Source organism: Oryctolagus cuniculus, chromosome 18 (genome assembly GCF_051225735.1).
Source record: "Oryctolagus cuniculus isolate XC-2025 breed Fujian yellow rabbit chromosome 18, ASM5122573v1, whole genome shotgun sequence".
NCBI classification, from domain to species: Eukaryota; Metazoa; Chordata; class Mammalia; order Lagomorpha; family Leporidae; genus Oryctolagus; species Oryctolagus cuniculus.
In genome coordinates this window covers 18,497,726-18,524,429 of record NC_142884.1, presented here as the reverse complement: position 1 = coordinate 18,524,429, position 26,704 = coordinate 18,497,726, and the positions used below count along the sequence as shown (strand labels likewise).

The 26,704-nt window shown below is 41.9% G+C and overlaps 1 protein-coding gene and 1 long non-coding RNA gene across 8 annotated transcripts; one reads left to right on the top strand and one right to left on the bottom strand.

Annotated features, from left to right (window-relative positions):
* Positions 1–1,075: 1,075 nt before the first annotated feature.
* ZNF527 (zinc finger protein 527) lies at positions 1,076–15,567 on the bottom strand. Of its 7 annotated transcripts, none has more exons than XM_008257200.5 (5): positions 15,320–15,567; positions 11,507–11,584; positions 8,708–8,834; positions 7,988–8,083; positions 1,076–3,368 (listed from the first exon to the last, which is right to left on the bottom strand). In XM_008257200.5, the coding sequence occupies exons 2-5, from the start codon at positions 11,537–11,539 to the stop codon at positions 1,798–1,800; spliced, it is 1,827 nt and encodes a 608-aa protein (XP_008255422.3). In that variant the 5' UTR covers positions 11,540–11,584; positions 15,320–15,567; the 3' UTR covers positions 1,076–1,797. The 7 variants fall into 7 exon arrangements, with proteins under 7 accessions (XP_008255422.3, XP_008255423.3, XP_008255421.3 ...); XM_008257201.5 differs by having other exon boundaries at positions 8,718–8,834; positions 15,320–15,494; XM_008257199.5 differs by having other exon boundaries at positions 15,237–15,458.
* On the top strand, positions 15,558–25,570 carry LOC138846484 (uncharacterized). The gene is made up of 3 exons (XR_011384001.2): positions 15,558–15,695; positions 22,563–22,608; positions 25,516–25,570. It is a non-coding gene; the product is annotated as an uncharacterized LOC138846484 (long non-coding RNA).
* Positions 25,571–26,704: the final 1,134 nt, after the last annotated feature.

Genomic DNA, 26,704 nt, shown 5'->3' with positions numbered 1-26,704 from the left:
TCAATTACTGAATAACTCAAACTGTTTACTGGTCTGAGTTATTATTCTTCCTGTAGGCCTGGTAAGTATGTAATCTTAATAAAATATATTTGCAAAGTTTGGTAATTAAAACAAAATAAATTATTACTCAATACTCAGAAATTATTAGAACAAGCATTCCAATACCTCAGAGAAATAAGACAATGATGACATGAATTAAGCTTTGGATATTAACATGTTATATTAGATTATATTAGATCTAAATAAGTTTGGTAATGTTTTATAATAATTACATTAGTTTTTACTCATAGTTTGAAGTATCGGTCATAGTTTAGTTTGTTTAAAAGGAATCTGTCAATATTTAAGAAAAATAATTTTAGACCTTTATTAGGTCTAAATAGAAATTTACTAATAAGTTATGAAATTAATCATTATTTTGCTTTATGCATAGATATAAATCCTTCATTCTTTATTTGCTCTGATCTGCTTTCATAAATGCTCTCAGACAATGCCAAAGATTCTGTTTAAGATGGCTAAGTTTGCATATCAACAAGGTGTACCTCTCAACACCCATTCAGATAAAACACTCATAGAAATATATTGCTCCACACCCTCCCATTCCCCATTACTGTGAATAATGGTAATAATGTATTATCTAAAACATTCAGTCATCAACTGTTTACCATTTATTGAAAATGGCTCATTCTTTCTGTTTGCCACCAATGTCTGTCTGGTATCTCTAATACAAGGAACTTATCCATACACTTCATAACTATGTTTCTAGCCAATTCACAAAAGACCCCATTTATAATCCTGTCTTATTATGTACTCCTACACAGTATGTTTAAGCCAATATTTAAAGAAGAAAATCAAATAATCCCTTTAAGATGAAGAACCACTCATTAAACTGATGGATTCATTATCCTCTTAGCTTTCCATTCGCTCTTTACAGGCCATGGAAAAACAACTTCAACTCCTTAATGAAAAGCCTATCAAGGAATTTTACTGGATAAATTAAAAAATATTTATCCTTGTTGTGAAATAGATTAATAAACATTAATTTCTATCAACAAGTAAAATATAATAATTCTCCCAGTTTTATGAAGGCTGTATATTCACCTTTCATATGTTTATTATAAGGTTTATCCTCAGCATAACCAAATATGTCATATAAAAGATTAAGGCCATCATACAGGTATAGTAAACATAGGGTGAGTTGGTACTTTAATTCCAAGAGGCAAAAACCTAATTTAAATTAAATTACACAAAATAAAAATAAATTTATTGGCTCACAAAGATGCGGAAGTAAAGAATGGTATACATATTAAGCATGACTGGGTCTGGAAGATCAATGTTATCAGATTTCTGTCTTTCAAGTCCATTTTCCTCCGAGTTGAATTTCTCTTTAGGAAGGTGTGGCAAAAGCCAACTGGATTTACTGAACCCTCAAAACCTCCAATTCTAGGAAACAACTCTCTTACTACCCACAGCAGTACTCCCAAAGGGCTTTATGGGTCTAGAAGGGCTAATTTGCCAATCTCTTCTCAGTCACCAGGTTGGGGGAAATAACTGGCCAGTCTGACCAATCCACTGCTTTCCCTGATTAAGTTCCATTGGAATTGTATGCACTGCAGATGGTGTAGATAGGGGAAAAGAGCAGATGTCCCCCACTCAGGGTATTCCAAATAATGGATGCTTATGAACTGAAGGCTTTTCTATATGTACTACATTCACAGAATTACTAACCAAAAATAATTCACTGATATTAAATAAAAACGGAGGGATGCTTACATGTTTTCTTTCCTACACCTATTATAATCAGAGAGTTTCTCTGTTATGACTTCTCTGATGTCTTCTAAGAGCGGAGGCACAACTAAAATTATTCCCACATGCATTACATGTATAGAGTTTTTCTCCAGCATGAATTCTCTGGTGTAGCCTAAGGGACAAGATTTGGTGGAAGGCTTTCCCACATTCATCACACGCATAGGGTTTCTCTCCGGTGTGAATTCTCTGATGCTGAGTGAGGTATGAGCCACAGCTGAAGGCTTTGCCACATTTGCTACATTCATAGGGTTTCTCTCCTGCGTGACTTCTCCGGTGGTGAATTAGAACCAAGGCGTCACTGAAGGCTTTCCCACATTTACTGCATTCGAATGGCTTCTCTCCAGTATGAATTCGATGATGTCGATTAAGCTGGGAGTCAGTTCTAAAGAACTTCCCACATTTAATGCACTCGTAGGGCTTCTCTCCGGTGTGGATTCTCTGATGCTGGTTAAGGTGTGAGCGATAGCCGAAAGTCTTTCCGCATTCGCTGCATTGGAAGGGTTTCTCTCCAGTGTGAGTTCTTTGATGCAGAGTCAGGGCTATGCGTCTGCTGAAGGCCTTTCCACATTGCTCGCATTCGTAGGGCTTCTCTCCAGTGTGAATCCTCTGATGCTGACTGAGGTGTGCACTCTGTCTGAAGGCTTTGTTGCACTCCTTACATTCATATGGTTTCTCTCCTGTGTGAATCCTCTGATGTTCAACGAGGAAGGCGTAACGACTAAACGCCTTCCCACATTCATTGCACGCAAAGGGCTTCTCTCCAGTGTGGATTCGCTGATGTTGAGCAAGGTGTGCACTCTGCCTGAAGGCTTTGTTGCATTCCTTACATTCATAAGGTTTCTCTCCAAGACGAATCCTCTGACGTGCACTAAGGAAGAAGTCACGGCTAAAGGCCTTCCCACAGTCATTGCATGCATATGCTTTCTCTCCTCTGTGAATTCTCCGAGGTTGTGTAAACAATGAGTAACAGCTGAAAGCAGCACCACATTCATCATATTCGTGGGATAATTTTCCAAAATGAGAAGTGTGATGTTGAGAAAGCCATGAATGGAAACCCAAGAGATTTGAAAAAGTATTCCCTCCATAAGGTTTCTCACCAGAAGGAATTCCTATAGCCCTACAAAAGTGTGTATTCTGGCTGAATTCTTCACATTCATTACCTACCAAAGGTTCCTTCTCAGAATGAAGTCTTTTACAGTCAATTATGAGTGAATTTGGGGGGAAAATTCTATCATAAATATCAAATTTATGTATTTGCTGTACTGTGGGTAATCTCTGTTGTGTTAAAAATAATGGCTTTAAGGAAATGCTTCCCTCGGAATTTTTATACTCATTATATCTTTTCCCAGTAGAGATATCCTTAAGAGTTGTCACTTGCCTGAAATGTCTCTCCTGATCTCCCTGATGGTCAAATTCACCCTCACATTTCCAGGTTTCTCTGAAACTGGAACATTCAAGGTCATTTCTTATAGGTCTTTCCATTACCATCCCTTGGGATATTTCTTCATCATCAATGAAGCATTTTGGAGATAATTCCTTGATTTCACACCATGGCTCCCAGTCTGAAAAATATCAAGAAAGCAATTGTATCCTTTCTTTCCTTTGCTAGGAGAAACAACACTGTTATAGAAGAAATTCAAGAATTTAACTGGGAGGAAGAATTTAACTGGGGGGAACTACATGGTTCTAACATCTCCCAAATATGACCACACAATATGAACAAAATACAAAGAAACTGGGGCCGGCACTGTGGCACAGCAGGTTAACGCCCTGGCCTGAAGTGCAGGCATCCCAGATGGGTGCCGGTTTGAGACCTGGCTGCTTCACTTCCGATCCAGCTCTCTGCTATGGCCTGGGAAAGCAGAAGATGGCCCAAGTCTTTGGGCCCCTGCGCCTGCGTGGGAGACCCAGAGGAAGCTCCTGGCTACTGGCTTCGGATGGGCGCAGCTCTGGCCATCACAGCCAACTGGGGAGTGAACCATTGGATGGAAGACCTCTCTCTCTCTCTCTGCCTATCCTCTCTCCTTGTAGCTCTAGCTTTCAAATAAATAAATCTTTAAAAAAAAAATACAAAGGAACTACGAAGACAGCTGATGGAGGAAGGTGTCGGTACTCGTGATGGGGAGGGCAGTGTAGGTTAAGTAAGTAAAATGCAGGGGATCAAGAGGGAGACAAAGCCAAATGCCAAGAAGACAAAGATTTGAGGATGATTGATTATATCACAATCAAAGTTTTGCTCCCTTTGCTCTTCCAAGCCTCCAATCCAATCTGCATGTGTATTCATAAGACTAAAGGTCCCTCGCTGGGTTCTAGTCCCAGTTGCCCCTCTTCCAGTCCAGCTCTCTGCTGGGGCCCGGGAAGGCAGTGGAGGATGGCCCAAGTGCTTGGGCCCTGCACCCGCATGGGAGACCAGGAGGAAGCACCTGGTTCCAGGCTTCGGATCAGCATAGCTCTGGCCATTGCGGCCATTTGGGGAGTGAAGCAACGGAAGGAAGACCTTTACTTTCTCTCTGTCTCTCTCTCTCTCTTACTGTCTGTAACTCTACCTGTCAAATCAATAAATAAAAATCTTAAAAAAAAAAAAAAAGACTAAAGGTTCCAGGAGGGCAAGGACTAATGCTCGTTCCTTTCTATTCTTGCTGCTGCATACACTGCTTAGGAAAATAACAGCACGCTGTGAAATGAAGAATGCTGCCAGATTCATCTCCGAAACTTTTCCTAGTAATGCTGCTCAACAAATTCTAAGATTTTATCAGGATCCACAGAAAAGTTGGTGGTTTCTTTTGTCTGTGGCTACAAGAAATATAAAGATTGGCTTTTAAGAGTGAATGGTGCCTGCAGAAGAGATACTTGATATTTTCAGGAGAGGATATTGGTTGGGGTAAGGCACAAAGAAAACTCACTTTTTAAAAGATGGTCTCAACAAGAGAAATAAAAGAGTCCTTTTCATGTCCATACCACAATAATCACACAGTATATTCAACTATACAGAACTTAATCTTTATGTACCCAGAACCTAGTAGGAGGGGAACTACGTACAAAAAGAGCTTAAATTACATACAATGATTCAGTATGGAACATAATAAAGGACTAGCTAAATGATAAGACTATTAGTAGTATATTAGTGTGTATATATATGTATATATATATATGGTAGTATAAATATCTGAAAAACATGATCAAAACTCACTGACTTGGTTATGGATAATTTCTGGGGAAAATGAGCTTGGTTTCCAAAGCTTCCAAAATTTAGTGACTATTTCAGTAACAGCCATTTTCATGTTTGAATGTGATTAGGGGTTATTTTAGAACTGTACATTTCAGCATCTGCATATTAATTAAATATAGCCTTTCATAATAGTTTCCCATGTATTGACAACAAAAGCTGCCTACATACACAAAAATAAAAAAAAAAAACAAAGAACATATTATATATTTATGTCTTTCTTCTTTTTCAGTAGACTCTCTACCCAAGGAAAGGCCCCAACCCTAACTATGCATTACCTTAAATTTTCTCTTACTTGAATTCCTATCTAAACTTTGGCCTGAGAGGGCTTTTCACACTAATTCTCTATTACAGGGGTGGGGAAGGTCCAGCCGTGGACTGTGTAAGGCCCATGAAATCATTCAGTCTGGCCCTGCCAAGGCAACTGTAAGGAGGATTCAGGATTCAAGATTCAATACAGCTCCCTCTGTTCCCGCACTCACTCTCCTGGACCTCCTTTCCCGAATCCATCATACAGGGCCACTGTATTCCCTTTATACTAAGAATAAGTCTTTCCTCTCAGTAAATGGCAGGTTTATATAATACCTAATGTAATGCTTAGTAGAAGCCTGATGGGAGAAGACATCAGATATTTTCCAACAAAGGAGATGCCAGTGTGCCTGGAGTGAGCTCCAACCACTTTCTTTAAAACAAAAAAGAGATACGATAGATACTATAGGGGAAGAAATTCTACATAGACAGTAGACTGAGGAAAGCATAGAGCAGGGAGTAAGTATACATGGAAGATATATTACTATGATTAGAGTAGCAAAATACTTAGAAGTCAATTGATATCTTAATGGCATTCAGCAAAAAAGAAGAGAATTCGCCTATCATCAGTAACTCACTGAGGGAAAAGAGGGGAAAAGAGAAATTATGGATTCAGGCAAAGAGGGAGACAAATGGCACAGGACAAACAATACAGGCTTTAGAGTCAAAGGTGAATTTTAATCCTAGCTCTGCATCTATCCATCCACCATGAATGTATCTCTTGAGCTCAGTTTCTTGTTTGGCAAAATGATGTTACCTTGCATGTGAGGCATGAGAATAATATATTTGTAACATACCTGTGGTACATGCCTCATTGTGGACACGTTGTAATGCTCATCATAAAATAAAATATTCTATATTCCTTAAGCAATTCTTGCACTCACACCAATAGTACATTCAGGTGTTATTATATCCATCTCCAAACAGGGATTATAAATAGGACAAAACAAAAACTAGGAAAGGTAAACCTTTTTGGGGTTAAAATGTATCCAGGCAATGTATTAGATATTAAGAGATACATAAATTCCAGCTAGCTATAACCTGTAACTCAACAGAAGTTGGAAGTTAGATTATGATCAGATTTGGAGTCTAATCAGAACTATATTGTAAATAGATTGATTTATGATTTTTGAAGAAGGAAAGGTCTTATTGTGGACTTAGTCTCCCATATGCTGAACGGGTGGACATCCATAGCCACAGACCAAATATATTCAGAAAAAAATGCACCTCTACTTAACATGTACAGACTTTTTTCTTGTCATTATTCTCTGCACACACACACACACACACAAACCCACAGGACAACTATTTATACAGCATTTACATTGTTTTAAATATAAGTAACCTAGAGATGATTTAAAGAACATGGGAAGATGTGTGTTGGTGATATGAAAATACCATGCCATTTTATATAAGGGAATTAAACCTCTGCAGTATCTTCTGAGTACAGATACTGAGTGCCAACTGTACTAATGAGTAAATCATTATTGTATTAATGGCATGAAACCCAGGAGATTCTGGCAGCACCTGAGTGGAAAGGTTGGGATCTACGGAGAACCTAAAAGAACGAATGTACGTAACTTTGGAAATAGTATTTTGACCAGATAATGCAAGGCTAAAGACAAAATGAACTACACAGGGGCTGGCGCTGTGGTGAGCAGACAAAGCCTCTGCCTGCAATGCCAGCATCCCATATGGACACTGGTTCGAGTGCTGGCTGCTCCACTTCCAATCTAGCTCTCTGCTATGGCCTGGAAAGCAGTGGAAGCTGGCTCAAGTCCTTGGGCCCCTGTAGACCCAGAGGAAGCTCCTGGCTCCTGGATTCAGACCGGCATAGCTCCAGCCGTGGTGGCCATCTGGAGAGTGAACCAGTGGATGGAAGACCTCTCTCTTTTTCTCTCTCTGTAACTCTGCCTTTCAAATAAATAAATCTTTAAAAAAATTAAGTATACATAAATCCTGGAATTTAGTCAGAAAATTTGTTCCTCACAGAATTTTGAAATGACCCTTTTTTTTTTTTTTTTTGACAGGCAGAGTGGACAGTGTGAGAGAGAGACAGAGAGAAAGGTCTTCCTTTGCCGTTGGTTCACCCTCCAATGGCCGCCGCGGCCGGCGTGCTGCGGCCAGTGCACCGCGCTGATCCGATGGCAGGAGCCAGGTACTTCTCCTGGTTTCCCATGGGGTGCAGGGCCCAAGCACCTGGGCCATCCTCCACTGCACTCCCTGGCCACAGCAGAGAGCTGGCCCAGAAGAGGGGCAACCGGGACAGAATCCAGCGCCCCGACTCGGACTAGAACCTGGTGTGCCAGCGCCGCAAGGTGGAGGATTAGCCTAGTGAGCCGCAGTGCTGGCCCAATTATAATTTTCATAAAAATAAAAACTCTAGAAAGAAGTCTAAAAATATATAATATTTTGACTATAAAGATGAAGAAATATCTGAGAGGGTCTGAGATTTAGGGTATAGACAGAAGACTAGAGAAAATAATTTGATAGAGACAGAAAAAAACTCCAAAGGTAGATGAATTTTCTAGGGCAATTTTCTGCATGCTAAAGAGCTCTCAGTTCCCACTGAAGTCCAGGAAAGCCTTCTCTTGACCACTTGGGTGAGCACTAACCTCAGCCCTCCTTACCCAGTTAGTCACTCACCTGCACGGTGACCACGTGACAGCTTCCTCTCCACAATCCAAGGTTCTTTTCCTTGCTCCAGTAAGGATATCATATTGGGCTTAGATATGGAGATTCCTGTTTAGAGAGGAAGAAGAATGACAGCGAGAGACAGATAGACAAATCAACATGCTACAGCTAACTCAGAACACAAATCCAATCTCTCGGTCATCAAGCAAGAAAGGGCAATAGAGGAAGGGCCCAAGAATAGAAAGATGTTTGTATGGAGGATGAGGAAGGTGAAGCTTCATCCACAGGCATAATTTCTGAAGTGCTAGAGCAAACGCAGCCATCACCTAGGAACTAACTAGAAGTCGAAATTCTCAGGTCCCATCCTAGACCTACTGAATCATAAAGTTCAGGGGCTCTCAAACTGTAATGGGCATCAGTATTATTTGGAAGATTTATCAAAACCATACTAGTGGTCCTGTTCTCAGAGTTTCTGATTTTGGAGGTCTAGAATGGGGCCCCATAATTTTCATGTTCCCATATCGTGCTCACGTTGGAGTTCCAAACCACCATTCTAAAACAAAAGGAAACTTACCCATTTCCAACTATCTGAAACTACTTCAAATCATTTCCTGGGAACAGGAAGTAGAAATTCAACTAAGCATTTTCAAGATGCCCTAGATATTCCCAATGGAAAAAACAAAAAGCGCTCCAGAAGGAAGATTCTGAGTTATGAGGGAGAAACATCCTTACCAAGCCATACCAAGTTCCTGTAGTTCTCCAACATGACCTCTTTGTACAAATCTTTCTGTGATGTGTTCAGCCATTCCCACTCTTCTTGGGAAAAGTCCAGGGCCACATCTCTGAATGTCACCAATCCCTGAAATTTCAAACAAACAAACAAACAAAAAAACAGTTCACCAAGTGTTGAGGCCTCCTTTAGGTCCTAGCAAACAAGATGAATTCTTCTATAGTTTAAAGCTCTAGGGACTGGTCTTGTGGTATAATGGGCAAAGCTGCCCCCTGCGATGCCAGGATCCCATATGGGTGCCAGTTCAAGTCCTGGTTGCTTCACTTTTGATGACCCAGCTACCTGCTACTGTGCTTGGGAAAACAGTGGAGATGGCCCAAGAATTTGGGTCCCTGAACCCATATGGGAGACCAGGAAGAAGCTTTTGGCTCCTGGCTTTGGTCTGGCCCAGCCCAAGCCATTGTGGCCATTTGGGGAGTGAACCAGCAGATGGAAGATCTCTCTCTCTCTCTCTCTCTGGCCATTTGGGGAGTGAACCAGCAGATGGAAGATCTCTCTCTCTCTCTCTCTCTCTCTCTCTCTCTCTCTCTGTCTTTCCCTCTCTCCAACTCTGACTTTCATATAAGTAAAATAAATCTTTAAAAAAAAAAAACCTCTAAGTGATGCTGGAGAAACAATTATTACAGAACAATTACATGCCTATTTGTAACATAACTTGAAAGAAAGAGAAATATTAGAAACAGACTCAACAGACTCACCTCTTAAATTTTTTATATATTGTGAAAAAGAAATACGTACACAAGAAAAATAATTAACTTATAACATGAAGAAATACATGAGCAAGGTCGAAGTTGTATTTACAAATACTATACAGACAGAAAATGTGTTCATATTCTCCATGCTGAGTTACTGGCCAAGGCAGAATAGTGAATGAACGTCCTAAAATGGGCTTTTTGTTTTTTTTTATTTCAGTACTATTTTCTTCTTTTTTTGTTAAAGATTTTTATTTTTATTTATTTGAAAGACAGAGTTACAGATAAAGGTAGAAACGGAGAGACAGAGAGGTCTTCTATCCGATGGTTCACTACCCAGGTAACCGCAACGGCTGGAGCTGTGCTGATCCAAAGCCAGAAGCCAGGAGCTTCTTCTGGATCTCCCACATGGGTGCAGGGGCCCAAGGACTTGGGCCATCTTCTACTGCTTTCCCAGGCCATAGCAGAGAGCTGGATCGGAAGAAGAGCAGCCAGGACTCGAACTGGCACCCACATGGGATGCCGGGGTTTCAGGATCAGGCTTTAACCTGCTGTGCGACAATGCTGGCCCCTAAATTGGGCTTTTAGTATGGTCTGAAATTTAGACTCTATATGTAATGGGAAAGTTCCAGGAACATTGGGAAATAATGAAGTATATATAATGATTTTTGTATACAATTTTCATTGGGAAATTATACAAAAAATCTGGAAAGACTTGAGTTTAGGCTATACCACTGAACTGTAAGCTGCATGAGGGTGACCTCCTGGAACTCTGAAAGGAGCACTGGGGCAGCTGGGAGTTCTACAACACTATGTAAAATTGTGTAGTTGTTTTCTCCAGACACATTCAGCCATATTTCTACTATATAGAATTAGTTCTGACAGAAAATAAGAACATACTCCACATACTGGAACCCCATCATTTTTGAGTACTCTTTTTTTTTTTTTTTTTTTTTTTTTTAACAGGCAGAGTGGACAGTGAGAGAGAGAGACAGAGAGAAAGGTTTTCCTTTGCTGTTGGTTCACCCTCCAGTGGCCGCCGCAGCCGGCGCGCTGCAGCCAGTGCACCGCACTGATCCGATGGCAGGAGCCAGGTACTTCTCCTGGTCTCCCATGGGGGGCAGGGACCAAGCACTTGGGCCATCCTCCATTGCACTCCCTGGCCACAGCAGAGAGCTGGCCTGGAAGAGGGGCAACCGGGATAGAATCCGGCGCCCAGACCGGGACTAGAACCCGGTGTGCCGGCGCCGCAAGGCAGAGGATTAGCCTAGTGAGCTGCGACGCCGGCCAAGTACTCTTTCTTCATGTGATACGTGATAGTACTCTTTCTTCATATGGATGCATGATAGGAAATTTCATTTATTCACTGAATAGTAAATATTTACTGTTTACAGGGTGAAAGTATTATAGTAGATACTAGATGTTTATCAGTTATAACACAGCTTACAGTTTTAACCCGATCTGAAGCCAGGAGCCAGGAGCTTCTTCCAGGTCTCCCACGTGGGTGCAGGGACCCAAGGACTTGGGCCATCCTCCGCTGTCTTACAAGGCACATCAGCAGGAAGCTGGATCAGAAGTGGAGCAGCCAGGACTCGAACCAGTGTCCATATGGGATACCAGCACTGCAGGCAGAAGCTTAACCTACTATGCCACAGCGCCAGCCTGTCATAACAACTATTTCATGCCTTCTGTTTCTCTCTCTCTCTCAAACTGCTACAAACTCCTCTCTTGTTCTCATCTAGAACTTCTTCATCCTCTTGCTACCATATTCACCTACTAACCTGTAATCATACAGTCTATCTTGCCTCTGTTACTATGGATAAAACTTTAGGCTCCTTTCTAAGACCAATCCTTCCACTTGTCCACACATGTTGGATCCATCACACATTGAAGCACAACACTGAGTAAAAAGGCTGTTGTTTTATAGAAGCACAGATGAACAAAAGAAGAGGGTGCTCACCAGGCTGTCTGTAGGGAAGCTCCCTATAGTGAAAGGGAGTCCTTAAAAAAAAATGAGGTGAAATATCTAGAGTGAAAACATGAACTTACCTGGAACATGGCTTTACAAAGTCCAACAGCCATTCCTGCCTCCTTATTTAGTTTTCTCTTTTGAAGAAGAAGAAAGTCCTGAGAAGGGAGAAATTAGAAGAAAAAATTAACATCTCAGCCATGTATTTCTTGTCTGAGACTCACAAAGATAGAATTATTGCCCCTTTATTGACCTCATATCTTTCTTAGATGAGCCAGTCTCGTATTTTTCAAGACCTCAAAAAAAGGTAAATACAGAACCTGGTTCTAGAAGTCTTCTTGTTTGTTTTTAAGAATTTTTTTTTTTTTTTTGGACAGGCAGAGTGGACAGTGTGAAAGACAGAGAGAAAGGTCTTTCTTTTCCGTTGGTTCACCCCCCAAGTGGCCACTAAGGCCGGCGCACTGTGGCCGGAGCACTGCGCTGATCCAAAGCCAGAAGCCAGGTGCTTCTCCTGGTCTCCCATGGGGTGCAGGGCCCAATTGGGCCATCCTCCACTGCACTCCCGGGCCACAGCAGAGAGCTGGAGAGGAAGAGGAGTGACTGGGACAGAATCTGGTGCCCTGACTGGGACTAGAACCCGGAGTGCCAGCGCCACAGGTGGAGGATTAGCCTAGCGAGCTGTGGTGCTGGCCCAAGATTTATTTATTTGAGGGGCCAGCACTGTGGCGCAACGGGTTAAAGCCCTGGCCTGAAATGCCAGCATCATATATGGGCAAGTTCTAGTCCCGGCTGCTCCTCTTCTGATTCAGCTCTCTGCTGTGGCCTGGGAAAGCAGTGGAAGATGGCCCAAGGACTTGGGCCCCTGCACCCCCGTGGGAGAGCTGGAGGAGGCTCCTGGCTTCCTGGCTTTGGATCGGCGCAACTCTAGCCATTGCAGCCATCTGGGGAGTGAACCAGCGGATGGAAGACCTCTCTCTCTGTCTCTACCTCTCTCTGTAACTCTGTCTTTCAAATAAATAGAATAAATCTTTTTTTTTTTTTAAAGAGAGGTAGAGACACAGAGAGAGTCTTCCATACGCTGATTTACTCCCCAGACGGCCGTAATGGCCAGAGCTGCACCAAGCCGAAGCCAGGAGCCAGGAGCTTCCTGCAGGTCTCCCACGCTGGTGCACAGGCCCAAGCACTTGGGCTATCTTCTGCTGCTTTCCCAGGCCAAAGCTGAGAGCTGGATCAAAAGTGGAGCAGCCTGGACTCAAAATAGCACCTATATGGGATGCCCACACTGCAGACCAGGGCTTTAACCTGCTGCACCACAGCATCAGCCCCTAGAAGTCTTGACTAATATTCAAGACACATAACCTGAACTCAACAAAATCTAAGGTTTAACCAGTGGCCAACAAGGTTTATGATTTGGTCCCAACTGTTCCTGCTCATTCTCTACCCTTCCCACCTTGCTTGCCCCACTCTAGGCATACCCTCTTCTATTCAACACTGTGTTCACTCCTCCCTTAGAGCTGTTGCCTTTGCTTTTCTTTCTGTATGGAAACTTTTCCCAGATATCAGCATGGCTCATACCTTCTATTGCTATATGTGCTCAGTTGTCACCTCACAAGAAAGACTTACCCGAAAATTCACTCTAAAGAAAACCCCAATATTGGTGATTTCCTTTTTCTTTAGTCTGATTGTCTTTCTCAGCATTTATCACCATTGGACATGTGGCAAACATGTTTCATGTTTGCCTCCTCACTCAAAATTTTAAGATTTAAGACGGCTAGGATTTGTTAAGTTCATTTGTGTATTCTAGTGCTTGAACAATGCCAGAACGATTGTGGGTGCTCAAAAACACCGTGTAAATGCTGGAAAAATAAATCTTATTGGGCCTATTGTAATATAAATTGCAGTGTAACATGCCATGAATGCCGTTACATCATTTACTACTCACAAAACACCAAGGGGAGATATTATGATCTCCATCATTACTGATAATTGAAACTGAGGTTCAAGATGCTTAAGCAACCAATTCAAATCAAAGGAGCTCAATGGGAGTGCGACTCAAAACACTGGTATGTTTTTAAGAGACTATGATGTCTGAATGGAAAATAGTCAACCAAACCTGAGAAATCAATGCCATCTATTTCCTAGAGAACAGGGATGGCAAGTCTTCTTTTGATTACTCCACAAAAATGTAGCCTAAGGGAAACATTGCCAAATACAAAGCCAACAACAAATCGTAAGGCTTGAAAGGAGTTCCTTGTCCTCTCAGAGCCAACATTTCTTCATTTTGAAAATGAGAACACTTGTTCTTGATCTAGAATTCAGGATGCACAAGTGCCTATTCTGGGCTACTCTGTCCCAGCCAACTCAGACTCTAGGAAAGTTATTTCCTCAGTTCAGTGCAGCTCTAAGTCGTCCATCAAAGCTTCTGCAACCTGAGAGAAGAATCAATGTATTCTTGGCATCTGGGAGCAAAAGCCTTAGTACATGCACAAAAGAAATTTCCTGCACATTTTCTTCGGTTAAATAGCTGAGTATTCCTTGGATAGTATGTTTCTAAGTTTGGCTTGTACCATCAGTCTCTGAAAAAACAAAAAGGTGTGATGGAAAAGAATTCAATTTTTTATAATTCCCAGACAAGGTGGACTCTTCTTCATTCCTTTCTCTCATTGATTATATGACCTTGGGCAAGTTAACCCATCTGTTAGAGTCTTCCTCTCCTCAAGGTCAAGACTGCATGAACCAAAACCTGGCAGAAAGAGGTGCCGCCCTTGTTCCCATTTAAATCTGTACATTTGGAAATGAACAGAGAGCAGTTTACTAACTGAGAAAGTAAAAACCGAAAACTTAGCTCACTTGATGCATCAGAAAAAGAGCCCTGGCCCCAGCCTGTCTCAGCACCAAACACGGAACAGCTTTAACAATCTCAGACTTACTGGCTTAAGGGAAGACTAGGCTTTCAGGTTGGGCTTTCCTCCGCAGAAGCAACCAATTTTAGGTCTCACTACACTGTCTTTAGAACAGGTCCTGTGAATCATAAGGGGACTGAAGGAAGAGGCCCAGACTAACTTGCCACATTCCAAAGGATCCTAGTCCAGGACCAGAGATCATCCTCTCCTACACCCTCAGAACCCAGGGCTCCCATTTTCCACTCCCACAGCGTGGGAAATATTAAGGGAATTTAGTAATTAAAAGCCAGAAGCCTCAAGCTAAACTGCTTGAGTTTGAGTCCTGGTTCTGTCACTTATTAACTATGAGAACTTGGACAAGTCATTTTACTCTTTCTGTGCCTCCCAATCGCCCACTAGGTCCCGTACAATCAAGCTCATGATCTCACATTCAATTACAAATTCTCAACCAATCACATACGTAGACACAGTGCCACAATTACACCAATAATCTCATACATATACACAGATGTATTAGCAAGAAGATGTAGTCACACAATCACACACACACATTGAGTATCACACAAGGCCATGGTCACGCTGTCACACAAACTCAAATGCAGTTGTATCCGCAGAGACGGCGGAGGTCACACACAGTCACACACACATACATACACTATCCCACATACACTGTCGATCCTCAGCCTCTCGCAAACCCACACACAAGAACACATGGTTATACCTGCAGAGACAGTCACACACATAGACACAGTTCTCTTCCCCACATACAGACAGTCACTGTCATGCATAAGTACACGCGCACCCACACACCCGGTGACACACAAGCTCACAGTTTGTCACACCCGTTGCCTGTCACTTAGACACAGTGACACACTCTCTCACATACATTCTTCCAGGCGGCGCTCACCCAGTCCTCGCCCTCTTTGCGGCTGGTCCATTCCGAGCCCGGCCCTGACCTCCCATTCTTGCCCAGGGCTGGGCCTAACTCACCTCCCGGGACGCGGGCTCTGAAAACGGGACCCGTAACCGAGACCTGCGACGTCACCTCCCAGAATCCTCCGCGTGGCGGAGCACGGATGAGGACCACGGCGTCCAGGACTTAGCTCGGCGGGATCTGAACAAGTATCTCAGCGTTCCTCTTGGACCCCCGCGAACCACGAGTCCCAGAACGCTTTGCGCCGCGGCCTTCATTGTTGAACTACATTTCCCAGAGGGCTCCACGACCCACCTCCACGTGCGCCTGCGCCCTAGGCGTCCGCGGTCAGTGCCGGTGGAGAGGGCTTGTGTGAGAAGCCAGGCGCTGGAGTGAAAGCGGTTTGCTTTGTTCACGGCTGTGTTTGAGGCAGCGGTGAGGCTGAACGCCTGGGTAACTAACTTTATTGAACTCAGGTGTGGCGGTTTGTGTGTAAATGTTGCACACTTTTGTGCTTACACACCAACGGGGCGACGTGATTCTGGGTAGTGTGACAGATTTGGGGCGTGTCACGTTGAGAAAGTGAGAGTGATCGTGATTGCGTGAGAGAGTCTGTCCGACTTTGGGTTGACGTGTTCAATAACTGTTCTTGTCCTAGAAGTCATAGGAGTCTACTTGAGACAGGCACCGGAGCCGCTTCTGGGGTTGCCTTTCAGGAGGAGTCTGAGAGGAGAGAGAGAGAGAGTGTGTGTGTGTTATAGTTCATAGCTCCGGTGGTGTTCTTCCTTTCTTTCCATCTTTTCACCTTTTATCTCTAATGAAGAAAACCGCCCATGGCTGCAGGACAGGAAATTAACCCCCTGACTGAAAATTCCAAACAAAGCAAAATTCTCTCCCACCCCCATGGAATTCCCGGAAGGTGCGCCCCCAAGTCAAACTCCCAGTCCGTGGTATGTGTGGAAGCCAGGGGAAGTTCTTTGAAAATCTGTTCTTGGAGAACTCACTCAATCCCCTGCCCCAGAGAGCCCTGTAATAGCCAAGGCCGGGGAGTGCTGGACAAAAGGAGGCTGACCACTGGGGCTGGGGCTGAAATGACTGCTACTTGCTCTGTGAACCTGAGCATTTTACTTTCAGAAGGTTTTTTTTTTTTTTTTAAGACTCTAGATTTAATAGTTTAGTTCATTTAATGAAATGTACTAGTTGTGTTCTTTGGATGATAATTATGGCTTGGTACTGGACCAATTAAAAGATCATCTGGGATGTTTCATAGTGAGATGCTACAGACTCAAAGATATTCCTTTCTTTCTTTCTTTCCTTTTTTTTTTTTTTTTTTTTTTTTTGGACAGGCAGAGTTAGACAGTAAGAGAGACAGAGATAAAGGTCTTCCTTCCGTTGGTTCACCCCCCAAATGGCCAGCACCGCTGCGCTGATCGGAAGCCAGGAGTCAGGTGCTTCCTCCTGGTTTCCCATGTGAGTACAGGGCCCAAGCACCTGGGCCATCCTCCACTGCCTTCCCCAGCCACAGCAGAGAGCCGGACTGGAAGAGGAGCAACCGGGACTAGAACCTGGGGTACTGGCACCGCAGGCGGAGGATTAGCCTAGTGAGCCGCGGCACTGGCCAAAGATATTCCTTTCTTGACTAGCAAGGTATAGCTTTGAACATACTTTGGCTATGTAAGACTGCCTTGGATGAGCGATCTCTGTCTCTCCCTCTCTTTCTGTAACTCTGCCTTTCAAATAAATATTTTTTTAAAAAAAGAAGAAAAAGAAGACCAGGGCACTCAACCCCACATTAAACAAACAAACAGCTGCCTCTTCATATATCAGTAATTGGTCATAGGAAGGCTTTTTGTCTTCTATTTATTTTTCTTATATTACCAAGTCCAACACTAGTTTGACTCTGTCATTTCCATAGAGTGAGGTAGTGGTCTTCAAAGTATGCCAGCCAAGGAAGATATTGCACTGCTAAAACAGTGGTAGCATTCTATCACTTTCTACTCTTTCTGTGCCTCCCAATCGCCCACTAGGTCCCATATAGTCAAGCTCATGATCTCCCATTCAATTACAAATTCTCAACCAATCGCATACATAGACACAGTCCTACAATTACACCCATAATCGTACATATATACACAGATGTATTAGCAGGAATTCAATTAGCCAAGACAGCACACCCACATAGGGATTGTCAAAGAGATTTAATTACAGGAAATTGGTTACATAATGTTGAAAGACTGAAAGAACATGAAAGGTCTTAACTTCAGGAAGCAGCTAACACTCAGGGAACAAAGAGGAAGAGATGAATTTGCCAGAATGGAAGAGCTCTGAGAAATTATTTCAACTCAGCTGGCAGTCACTGGGTTTTGCAGTCCAGGGCTGGGAGATCAGCAGGAGTCTGCAGGCAAGGCATTGCCCTCCTCTGTTACTAGAGAGACACGGACAGAAATGGAAAGCAGGAAGCTAGTTCCTCCCCCCTTTTTGCTTTGCAATCTCCCTTAAATGTAGACTAAGGCAACTATAACAAAAAACCATTGACAAGTGAGTGTGGGACATGTCTTGAGTGGAATCCCAGGCCCAGCATCACAGAACAGAGAAAGGCATGCGTGGAGTTGAAAGGTGACAGGAAAGCAATCAGCATATCTTTTTAAAATTTGCTGGAAAATATAATTTTCCAGGTATAATTTTTCATCCTAGAAATTTTTCTTAACCATATTATTTCCTTACAGGGAAATTCTAAGTAAATGCCAAAAATTGGTGCAAATTTAGTAAAGATATCTTAATAGCAAAGCTTATCCTATCTAGTTAAATATGTAGTTATTCATATGTACTCGTATTTTTACTACTTTGTGATTTTTACTAAAAATATACATTTTTCTCCTCTTGATGTTATCTAATATATTTTGTAGCAAATCACTAATTGTCAGTCTTGTAAGAGCTGTACAATTGTCCTAAATGTATACCTATAACTGCAGCAGTTCACCTATTTTAAAAATTTGGACTTCTGTTCATTTCTTATTCTTATGATAAAGGCTACCTTATTGTACATTTAAAGTGTATTATAACAGTGTGGTAGTTAATAAGACACTATTTAAAAAAAAATCACTAATTGTCCCTATCAGTACACAGCTCTCAATATCACTAGGAAGTGTTAGAATTATGATAATGTGATTTTTTTGTAAACTGTTATGTATCAGCTATTGATTATTTGAAGGAGTGAGTTTTTGTCTGAACTGAAAATGAAGTAAAATTAAGAACAAAGAAACCAAGAATGGTTTATTGGTTTAGTTATTTTGATTGACCACCCATATTGTTTGCACTGAAAATTTTCCATAGCTCTGCCTATGGAGGAAGGATGGAGCATAATTTTACTTGGCATTGATTATTGAGGCATTTAAAATAAATCTATACCCTAGAATTAATGCAAATGAAGAACCACACCATACAACTCATAAATTTCAAATGCATGAAAATAAAAAACTCATGGTTAATTTCCGTGGGAGAGAATTTGCATCTAATGAATAACTTGCTTTTGGATTTATTTATTTATTTATTTATTTATTTGAAAGTCAGAGTTAGAGAGAGAAAGAGGTAAAAGTCTTCCATCCACTGGTTCACTCCCCAGATGGGCGCAACAGCCAGGGCTGAGCTGATCTGAAACCAGGAGCCAGAAGCTTCTTCCAGGTCTCCCATATGGGTGCAGGGGCCCAAGCACTTGGGCCATCCTCTGCTGCTTTCCCAGGCCATTAGCAGGGAGGTGGATTGGAAATGGAGCAGCCAGGAATCGAACTGGCTCCAATATGGGATATTGGCATCACAGGCAGTGGCTTTACCTGGTATACTACAATTCCAGCCCCAATGCATAACTTCTAAGATCCAAAAACTGTGTGATAACCCATGTAAATGTTCACATTTGTTCCTCATAATACATCAATTAATATTCTTATCTGGGGGAATTGGGATTCAGATGTGTGACAACTTATCTGAACATAAACCAATAGATATGTAAATATGCACATAAATATAAAACATGTAGTTCACAAAAAAATCTGTAAAACAACATACCTCATATATATACAGAAATATGTTCATGCCCATCATCCATGGGCCCTCTGGTCATCTGCTAGAACCATGACAGCAAAAGCCCTAAGGGAGTAAGTACATAACTGCCAGTTTCAGGTGGCCCTTGTGTGGTCCCAGACACCATGGCAGTGCCCTTTTAGGTGCAAAACTCCCAAGAGTCATCAGCCTCCTGAGAAGAGGCAACACTATTTGACTTTAGTGTATATGCCCATGAAGTACCCTTCAATGCATAGTTTATTAAGCTTCATCTTTTCTTTACTAACTTTGACCTTTTTAAAATTTTTATTTCTTTTAAAAAGATTTGCTTATTTTAAAGGCAAAGTGATGGAGAGAGAGAGAATGAATCTTCCATCTGCTAGTTCACTCCCCAAAGGGCTGTAACAGACAAGAGTGGGCCAGGCCAAAGCCAGGAGCCAAGAACTCCATCTAGGTCTGCCATGTGGGTGACAGGGACTCAAGTACTTGGCCATTGTCCCCTGCCTTCCCAGGCACATTAGCAGGAAGCTGAATCAGAAGCAGAGTAGCCAGGCCTTGAACAGGCACTCTTATAGGATGCTGGTGTCATAGGTAGCAGCTTAGCCTGCTTCCCTACAATGCTATGTGTGTTTTTTTTTTTTTTTTTTGACAGGCAGAGTGGACAGTGAGAGAGAGAGACAGAGAGAGAAAGGTCTTCCTTTTGCCGTTGGTTCACCCTCCAATGGCCACCGCTGCAGCCGGCGCACCGCGCTGATCCGATGGCAGGAGCCAGGATCCAGGTGCTTTTCCTGGTCTCCCATGGGGTGCAGGGCCCAAGCACCTGGGCCATCCTCCACTGCACTCCCTGGCCATAGCAGAGAGCTGGCCTGGAAGAGGGGCAACCGGGACAGAATCCGGCGCCCTGACCGGGACTAGAACCCGGTGTGCCGGCGCCGCAAGGTGGAGGATTAGCCTATTGAGCTACGGCGCCAGCCTATGTGTTTGTTTAAAGGTAGAGAGACAAAGATAGACAGATGGAGAGATCTTCCTTCTGTTGATTCACTCCCCAAATGCCTGTAACAACCAGGAACCAAGAACTCCATCCAGGTCTCCCACCTGGGTGGCAGGGACCCAACTACTTGAGCTACCACCTGCTACCTCCCAGGACATGAATTAGCAAGAAGCTGGAATCAGTAACAAAGGCAGGGCTCAAATCCAGGCACTCTGGTATGGCAGGCTGGCATCCCAAGAGGCATCTTAACTGCTGTGCAAAATACCTACCACCTAAGCTTGGTCTTCATCAAAGCAGTATTCCTTAAAATGTTTTGTTACATTCCCCTTGAAAAAATTTTGAAATATAGTATACCCCTTTTTACATTTTTAAGTTAACATCTACAATATTTTAAAACAAGATTAATATATTTCTCTTTAAAACCTATCCAGTGGACTCTAAACATCTTTTCAACTTTGTAACACCCATCATTCATTAAGTATGTATTAGGCTTTATTTTAATATTCATAGATACATACACTAAACCTTACATTTTTTTTAAATTTCATTTTCGGGCCGGCGCCGCGGCTCACTAGGCTAATCCTCCGCCTAGCGGCGCCGGCACACCGGGTTCTAGTCCCGGTCGGGGCGCCGGATTCTGTCCCGGTTGCCCCTCTTCCAGGCCAGCCCTCTGCTGTGGCCCGGGAGTGCAGTGGAGGATGGCCCAGGTGCTTGGGCCCTGCACCCCATGGGAGACCAGGAAAAGCACCTGGCTCCTGGCTCCTGCCATCGGATCAGCGCGGTGCGCCGGCCGCAGCGCGCCGGCCGCGGCGGCCATTGGAGGGTGAACCAACGGCAAAGGAAGACCTTTCTCTCTGTCTCTCTCTCTCACTGTCCACTCTGCCTGTCAAAAAAAAAAATTAAATTAAATTAAAAAAAAGTAAAAATTTCATTTTCATTTTAGTTGAAAAGCAAAGAGAGGCAGACACACACACACACACACACACACACAGATCTTCCATCTGCTGGTTCATTCAACAAGTGGCCACAACAGCTGGGGTGTGGCCAGGCCAAAGCCAGGAGTCCAGAATTGAATCCAGGTTTTTATACATGAGTGGCAGGAACTCCAGACACTCCAATTTTTAAAAAAAATTTTATTGATTGAAAGGCAAAGCAACAGAGAGAGAGAGAGAGAGAGAGAGAGAAAGTGTAAGCATCCATTCTCTGGTTCACTCTTCACAAGGTCAAACAGCTAGGGAGGGCTAGGCCAGGCTGTAGCCAGGAGTCAGGAATTATTTATAGGTCTCTCAGAAGGTTAGCAGGAACTCAAGCACTTGGGCCGTCTTCCACTGCCTTCCCAGGCACATTAGCAGGAAACCGGAGCAGAAGCACAAAGTAGCCAGGACTCCAACCAGACACTCCAATAAATGTGATGGGTTTATTTATTTGAAAGGCAGAGTTAGAGAGAGAGAGATCTTCCAACAGCTGGCTCACTCACCAAATGGATGCAAAGGCCCAGGCTGGGCTTGGATGAAGTCAGGAGCCTGTAATTCCATTAAGGTTCCACTATGGGTGGCAGGGACCAAAGTACTTGGGCCATCTTCTGCTTTCCCAGGTGCATTACCAGGAAACTGGATTGGAAGAGGAGCAGCCTGGACTCAAACTGGTGTTTGTACAGGGTGCCAGTGTTGCAGGTGGTAGCTTAACCAGTTGTGCCACAATGCCAGCTTCTATTTGCTAATATTTTATTAAGGATTTTTTTGTCCGTGTTTATAAGAAATACTGTCTGTAGGGTTTTATTTCTTTTGTACTATTTCTGTTTTTTTTTTTTAAGCTAGGTAATTTTTGCCTTATATGATTTGAGAAGTATTGCCTCCTACAATAGTTTTCCATAATTAGATTTAATATATCTGTCAATATTTTATAATTTTCCAGTGAAATAATTATACTATAGATTTTGTTTTCAGAAATTTTAAATTATGGATTTGATTTCTTTAATAATTATAGGATCATTCATATTAGAGTATATATATATCCTCTATTATCTATTATATATTAGATATATTCCAAGATCCCCAGTGGATGCCTGAAAATGTGGATAGTACTGAACCCTATGTTTTTCCTATACATGCATACCTCCTTGAATGATAAGGTTTAATTTATGAATTATACACAGGAAGAGAATAATAAGAATAACCAATAATAAAATAGAACAATTATGACAATATGCTATAATAAATTATTTAAACCTTATGAATTATTTACTTATGAAATTTTCCATTTAATGTTTTCAGATTGTGGTTGACCACGGGCAATGAAATATGCAAAGTGATATTATAGGTAAGGAGGAACTCCTATATTAAGTCTTCCAATCCATGAACACAAAATGCCCAACATTTATTAAATTTCTTTCAGCATATGTTTTGTAGCTTTTATTACACAAGTATTTCACCTCTGATTAAATTTATTATTTTTTATGTTATAAGAAGGAATTATTTTCTTAATTTTATTTTCAAATAGTCCATTGTTGGTGTATGGAAACATAACTGATTTTTATGTGTTGATCTTGTACTCAGTAACTTTGCTGAATTGATTTATTTCTGGTAATTTCTCTGTGGATTCATTGCCAATGATTTTATTTTTTCCTTTCCAATTTAGATGCCTTAAAAACTTTTTTTTGTTGTTTGAGGTAGAAAGGGAGACAAATAGAACACCCATGGTACATTCCATATGCCTGCAACAGCTAGGGCCAAAGCTATGAGCCAAAAACAAAATCCAGGTCTTCCATGTGGGTGGCAGAAACCCAATTATTTGAGCCATCACTATTGCTTCCCAAAGTCTGCATTAGCTGACCGGAAGCTGGAGTTAAGAGCTGGAGCAAACCCTGGTGCTCTGACGTGGAATGCAGGCTAAATTCAGTTCCCTGGACACCTTTTTAAAAAAGTTCTGTATTCGTTTTATTTATTTGAAAGGCAGAGACACATAGAGAGAGAGATCTTCTATCCTCTGGTTTACTCCACAAATGCCCACAGTACCTGTGCTGGGCCAGGCTGAAATCAGAAGCCTGGATCTCAATCTGGATTGCCCACATGCATGACAGGAACACAGCCACCACCTGCTGCCTCCCAGGCTGCACGTCAGCAGGAAGCTAGAATCAGAACAGGAGCCAGGACTGGAACCCAGGCACGTTGATACTAATACAAGTGACCAAAGTGGCACCTTAGCCACTGTGCCAAATGTCCGTCCCCATGAGTGCCTTTTGTCTTCTTCTTATCTAATTGTCCTGGCTTAGCCTCCCAGTGGTAGTATGTAGAACAGCAGTATTGAATGTGGACATCCTTTACTTGTTTGACTATAGATAGAAAAACTTCAATCTTTTACCATTTAGTATAGTGTTAGCTAGGAGTTCTTCACAGATGCTGTTTATTTTAGAAGGTTTCCTTTTATTCCTAGTTTGTTGAAGTTTTTTTTTCACCATGAAAAGGAGTCAAATTTTGTCAAAACTTTTTATGTCTATTGAGAAGATTTGTAGTTTCTCCCCTTTTTCTCTATTAATGTGTTATATAATGCTAATTGATTTTCTTATGTCATATCTTCCATGTATTCCTGAGATAAATCTCATTTGGCCAATGCATGGTATATAATCCTTTTCATGAACTTTTAAATTCATTTTGTTAGTATCATTTTGAAGAATTTTGTGTTTGTACTCACTCCATTTTTGACAAAAAGTCTACTGACTATCTGGATGTGACTCACCATAGTTTGTCAAATAGAAATGGTATCCTTTCAAATAGAAATGGTATCTATAAAAAAGTGGCTAGTTCAGCTCAAACTATCACAGAAGTAGATTTCCTTGAAGTAACATATCATACTTCAACACACAAAAAACTTTGTGTGCATTTCCCATTTCATGATGCAAAATATCAAACAGATGTGCATATGTATATATATATATATTTCAATATATTATGGTACTGTAGTACAGTTTTATAAGATGTTAACTATTGGATAAACTGGACAAAGAGTACATGAAATTGTGCTGTATACTTTTTTGCAACTACTTGTGAATCTACAGTGATCTCAAAAAAAGTATAATTTGTGCCACAATGCCAGTCTCTTGAATAATATTCTTAAGTGGAATTGGCTATTTTTATTCCACGTAAATGGTTGTGAAGAACACAGTAACTAGTTCAGTTTGGTGACACTGCTTTGGTTTATGCCAAAGCCCCAGCAGCTTTACTTACTATTTCTACTGCACCATCAGTGCAAACTTCAGCACAATGTCAAAACAGTAATATTGTAGTGTTATTATGTAATTTATTTTAACCATCCTCTAGAAGAGTCTCAGGGCCCCAAACATCATCTTATCACACTCAGATAACTATCACATACTAATGAATTCAGGGAGAATTAAATAATTAAAAACTTAGTGCCACTATTTTTAAGAAAACATTTTAATGATAACCATAATAGACTTATGGAATTAAGGTGATATTCACTATTTCATGCTGTTTACCATCTTTGCTTCAAAGTTTCTTCCATGACGAATATAGTCGGCCGGTGCCGCAGCTCAATAGGCTAATCCTCCGCCTGTGGCGCCAGCACACCGGGTTCTAGTCCCAGTTGGGGCGCTGGATTCTATCCCAGTTGCTCCTCTTCCAGTTCAGCTCTCTGCTGTGGCCCGTGTCCTTGGGCCCTGCACCTGCATGGGAGACCAGGAGAAGCACCTGGCTCCAGGCTTTGGATCAGCGCAGCGCGCCAGCCATAGCGGCCATTTCGGGGGTGAACCAACAGAAAAGGAAGACCTTTCTCTCTGTCTCTCTCCCTGTCCACTCTGCCTGTCAAAAAAAAAAAAAAAAAAAAAAAAAAAAAAAAGAAAAGAAAAAGAATATAGTCTACTACTCACCACAGAGGGGTATAGGGTACAGTGGCTGCTCTGGGACAATTCTGTTTGTTTTAATCATTTAGAGCTGTTGCCTCAGGATATGAAAAATGAGGAAGTAGTGAATGGCTCTCTAGACACAGATCATAAAAAATAAATAAATGGAAGACTAAGAAGAAGCCAAATACCGGAGTAGTAAGTGGTGCCTGTTAATGCCAGGCCAGGCCTAGGAAGACCATCAGGCAACCTAACTCAGTTGTGTCTCTCCTGAGAGGTAGTGAGCAGCATGCTGATGAGGGCTTGCAGATCACCAGGGATGGGACTGGGCTATGGCAAATTGTAGGATTTCTTTCTGTCTCTTTCAGAACAATTCCAGCTCTGTCTGGCTTCTGCTGCCATAGAAGCTGTCTCCTGGGGTTTGTATCTCTTTAAATCTACTTGAGTGGTCTTCATCTAACAGCCCTGCTGTGCTTTTCCTGTTGAGAGTTTTTAAACAACTTAAGGCAAAATGCTAGTTTTGTAGACAAATTGGAAACCTTGAGATTCTTTCTAAAAGTTAAAAAAACAGACAAGGAACATGTTTAATTTTTGAATCCTTATTTTTGTGCCATAATTTTATGGCAAACAATAATTACATTTTAAGGCAAAGAAATTAAAACTCAAAAGGTATTTTTCTATTGGGGAGTTAGAAAGCCAGCCAGGAACTGCCATGGGACAGAGATGAGATGGGCAGGCCATGCTCACCACCCCACCTAGAATAACATTTCATAGTTTTTTAAGCCAGGAGTTCTCATTCTAGTCAAACTTACTTGGATGTTGTACAGAAATTAAGACTCCTTACCCTTCATACCATTTTAAATAGTGCTTCCCTAATTCTAACTTCTTCTGATATTGAGGCTACATTTTTTTCTCCTAAATTTACATTCAGTAACCCATACACTGAATCTTGTAATTGCCATTGTCAAACTCATTTGAAACCCTACCTTATCACATTCTAAATGCTCATACAGAGATGGGGTTTCTTAATTTTTTACCTAGTTCTAAAGATCTAAATACCCATATTTGGACAAAGATATATTATTACACAGTTATTATATTTTCTGGCCCATTCTTGGAAACTTTATTTTCCAAATAAAATTCAGCATAATATATTCACGTTCCATGAAAACAGTTGGGTCCTAACCCAGGATTTTTTTTAAAGATTTATTTATTTGACAGGTAGAGTTACAGACAGGGAGAGAGAGAGACAGAGAGAAAGGTCTTCCTTCCATTGCTTCACTCTCCAAATGGCCGCAAAAGCTGGAGATCCGAAGCCAGGAGCCAGGTGCTTCTTCCTGGTCTCCCATGCGGGCACAGGGACCCAAGGACCTAAGACATAGAGCTGGACTGGAAGAGGAGCAGCTGGGACTAGAACTGGCGCCAACATGGGATGCAGGCTCCACAGGTAGAGGATTAACCTAGTGCGCCACGATTTTAAGATAATTTGTGGGACACTTCTATTTTCTTTCTTTCTTTCTTTCTTTTTTTTTTTTTTTTTTGACAGGCAGAGTGGAC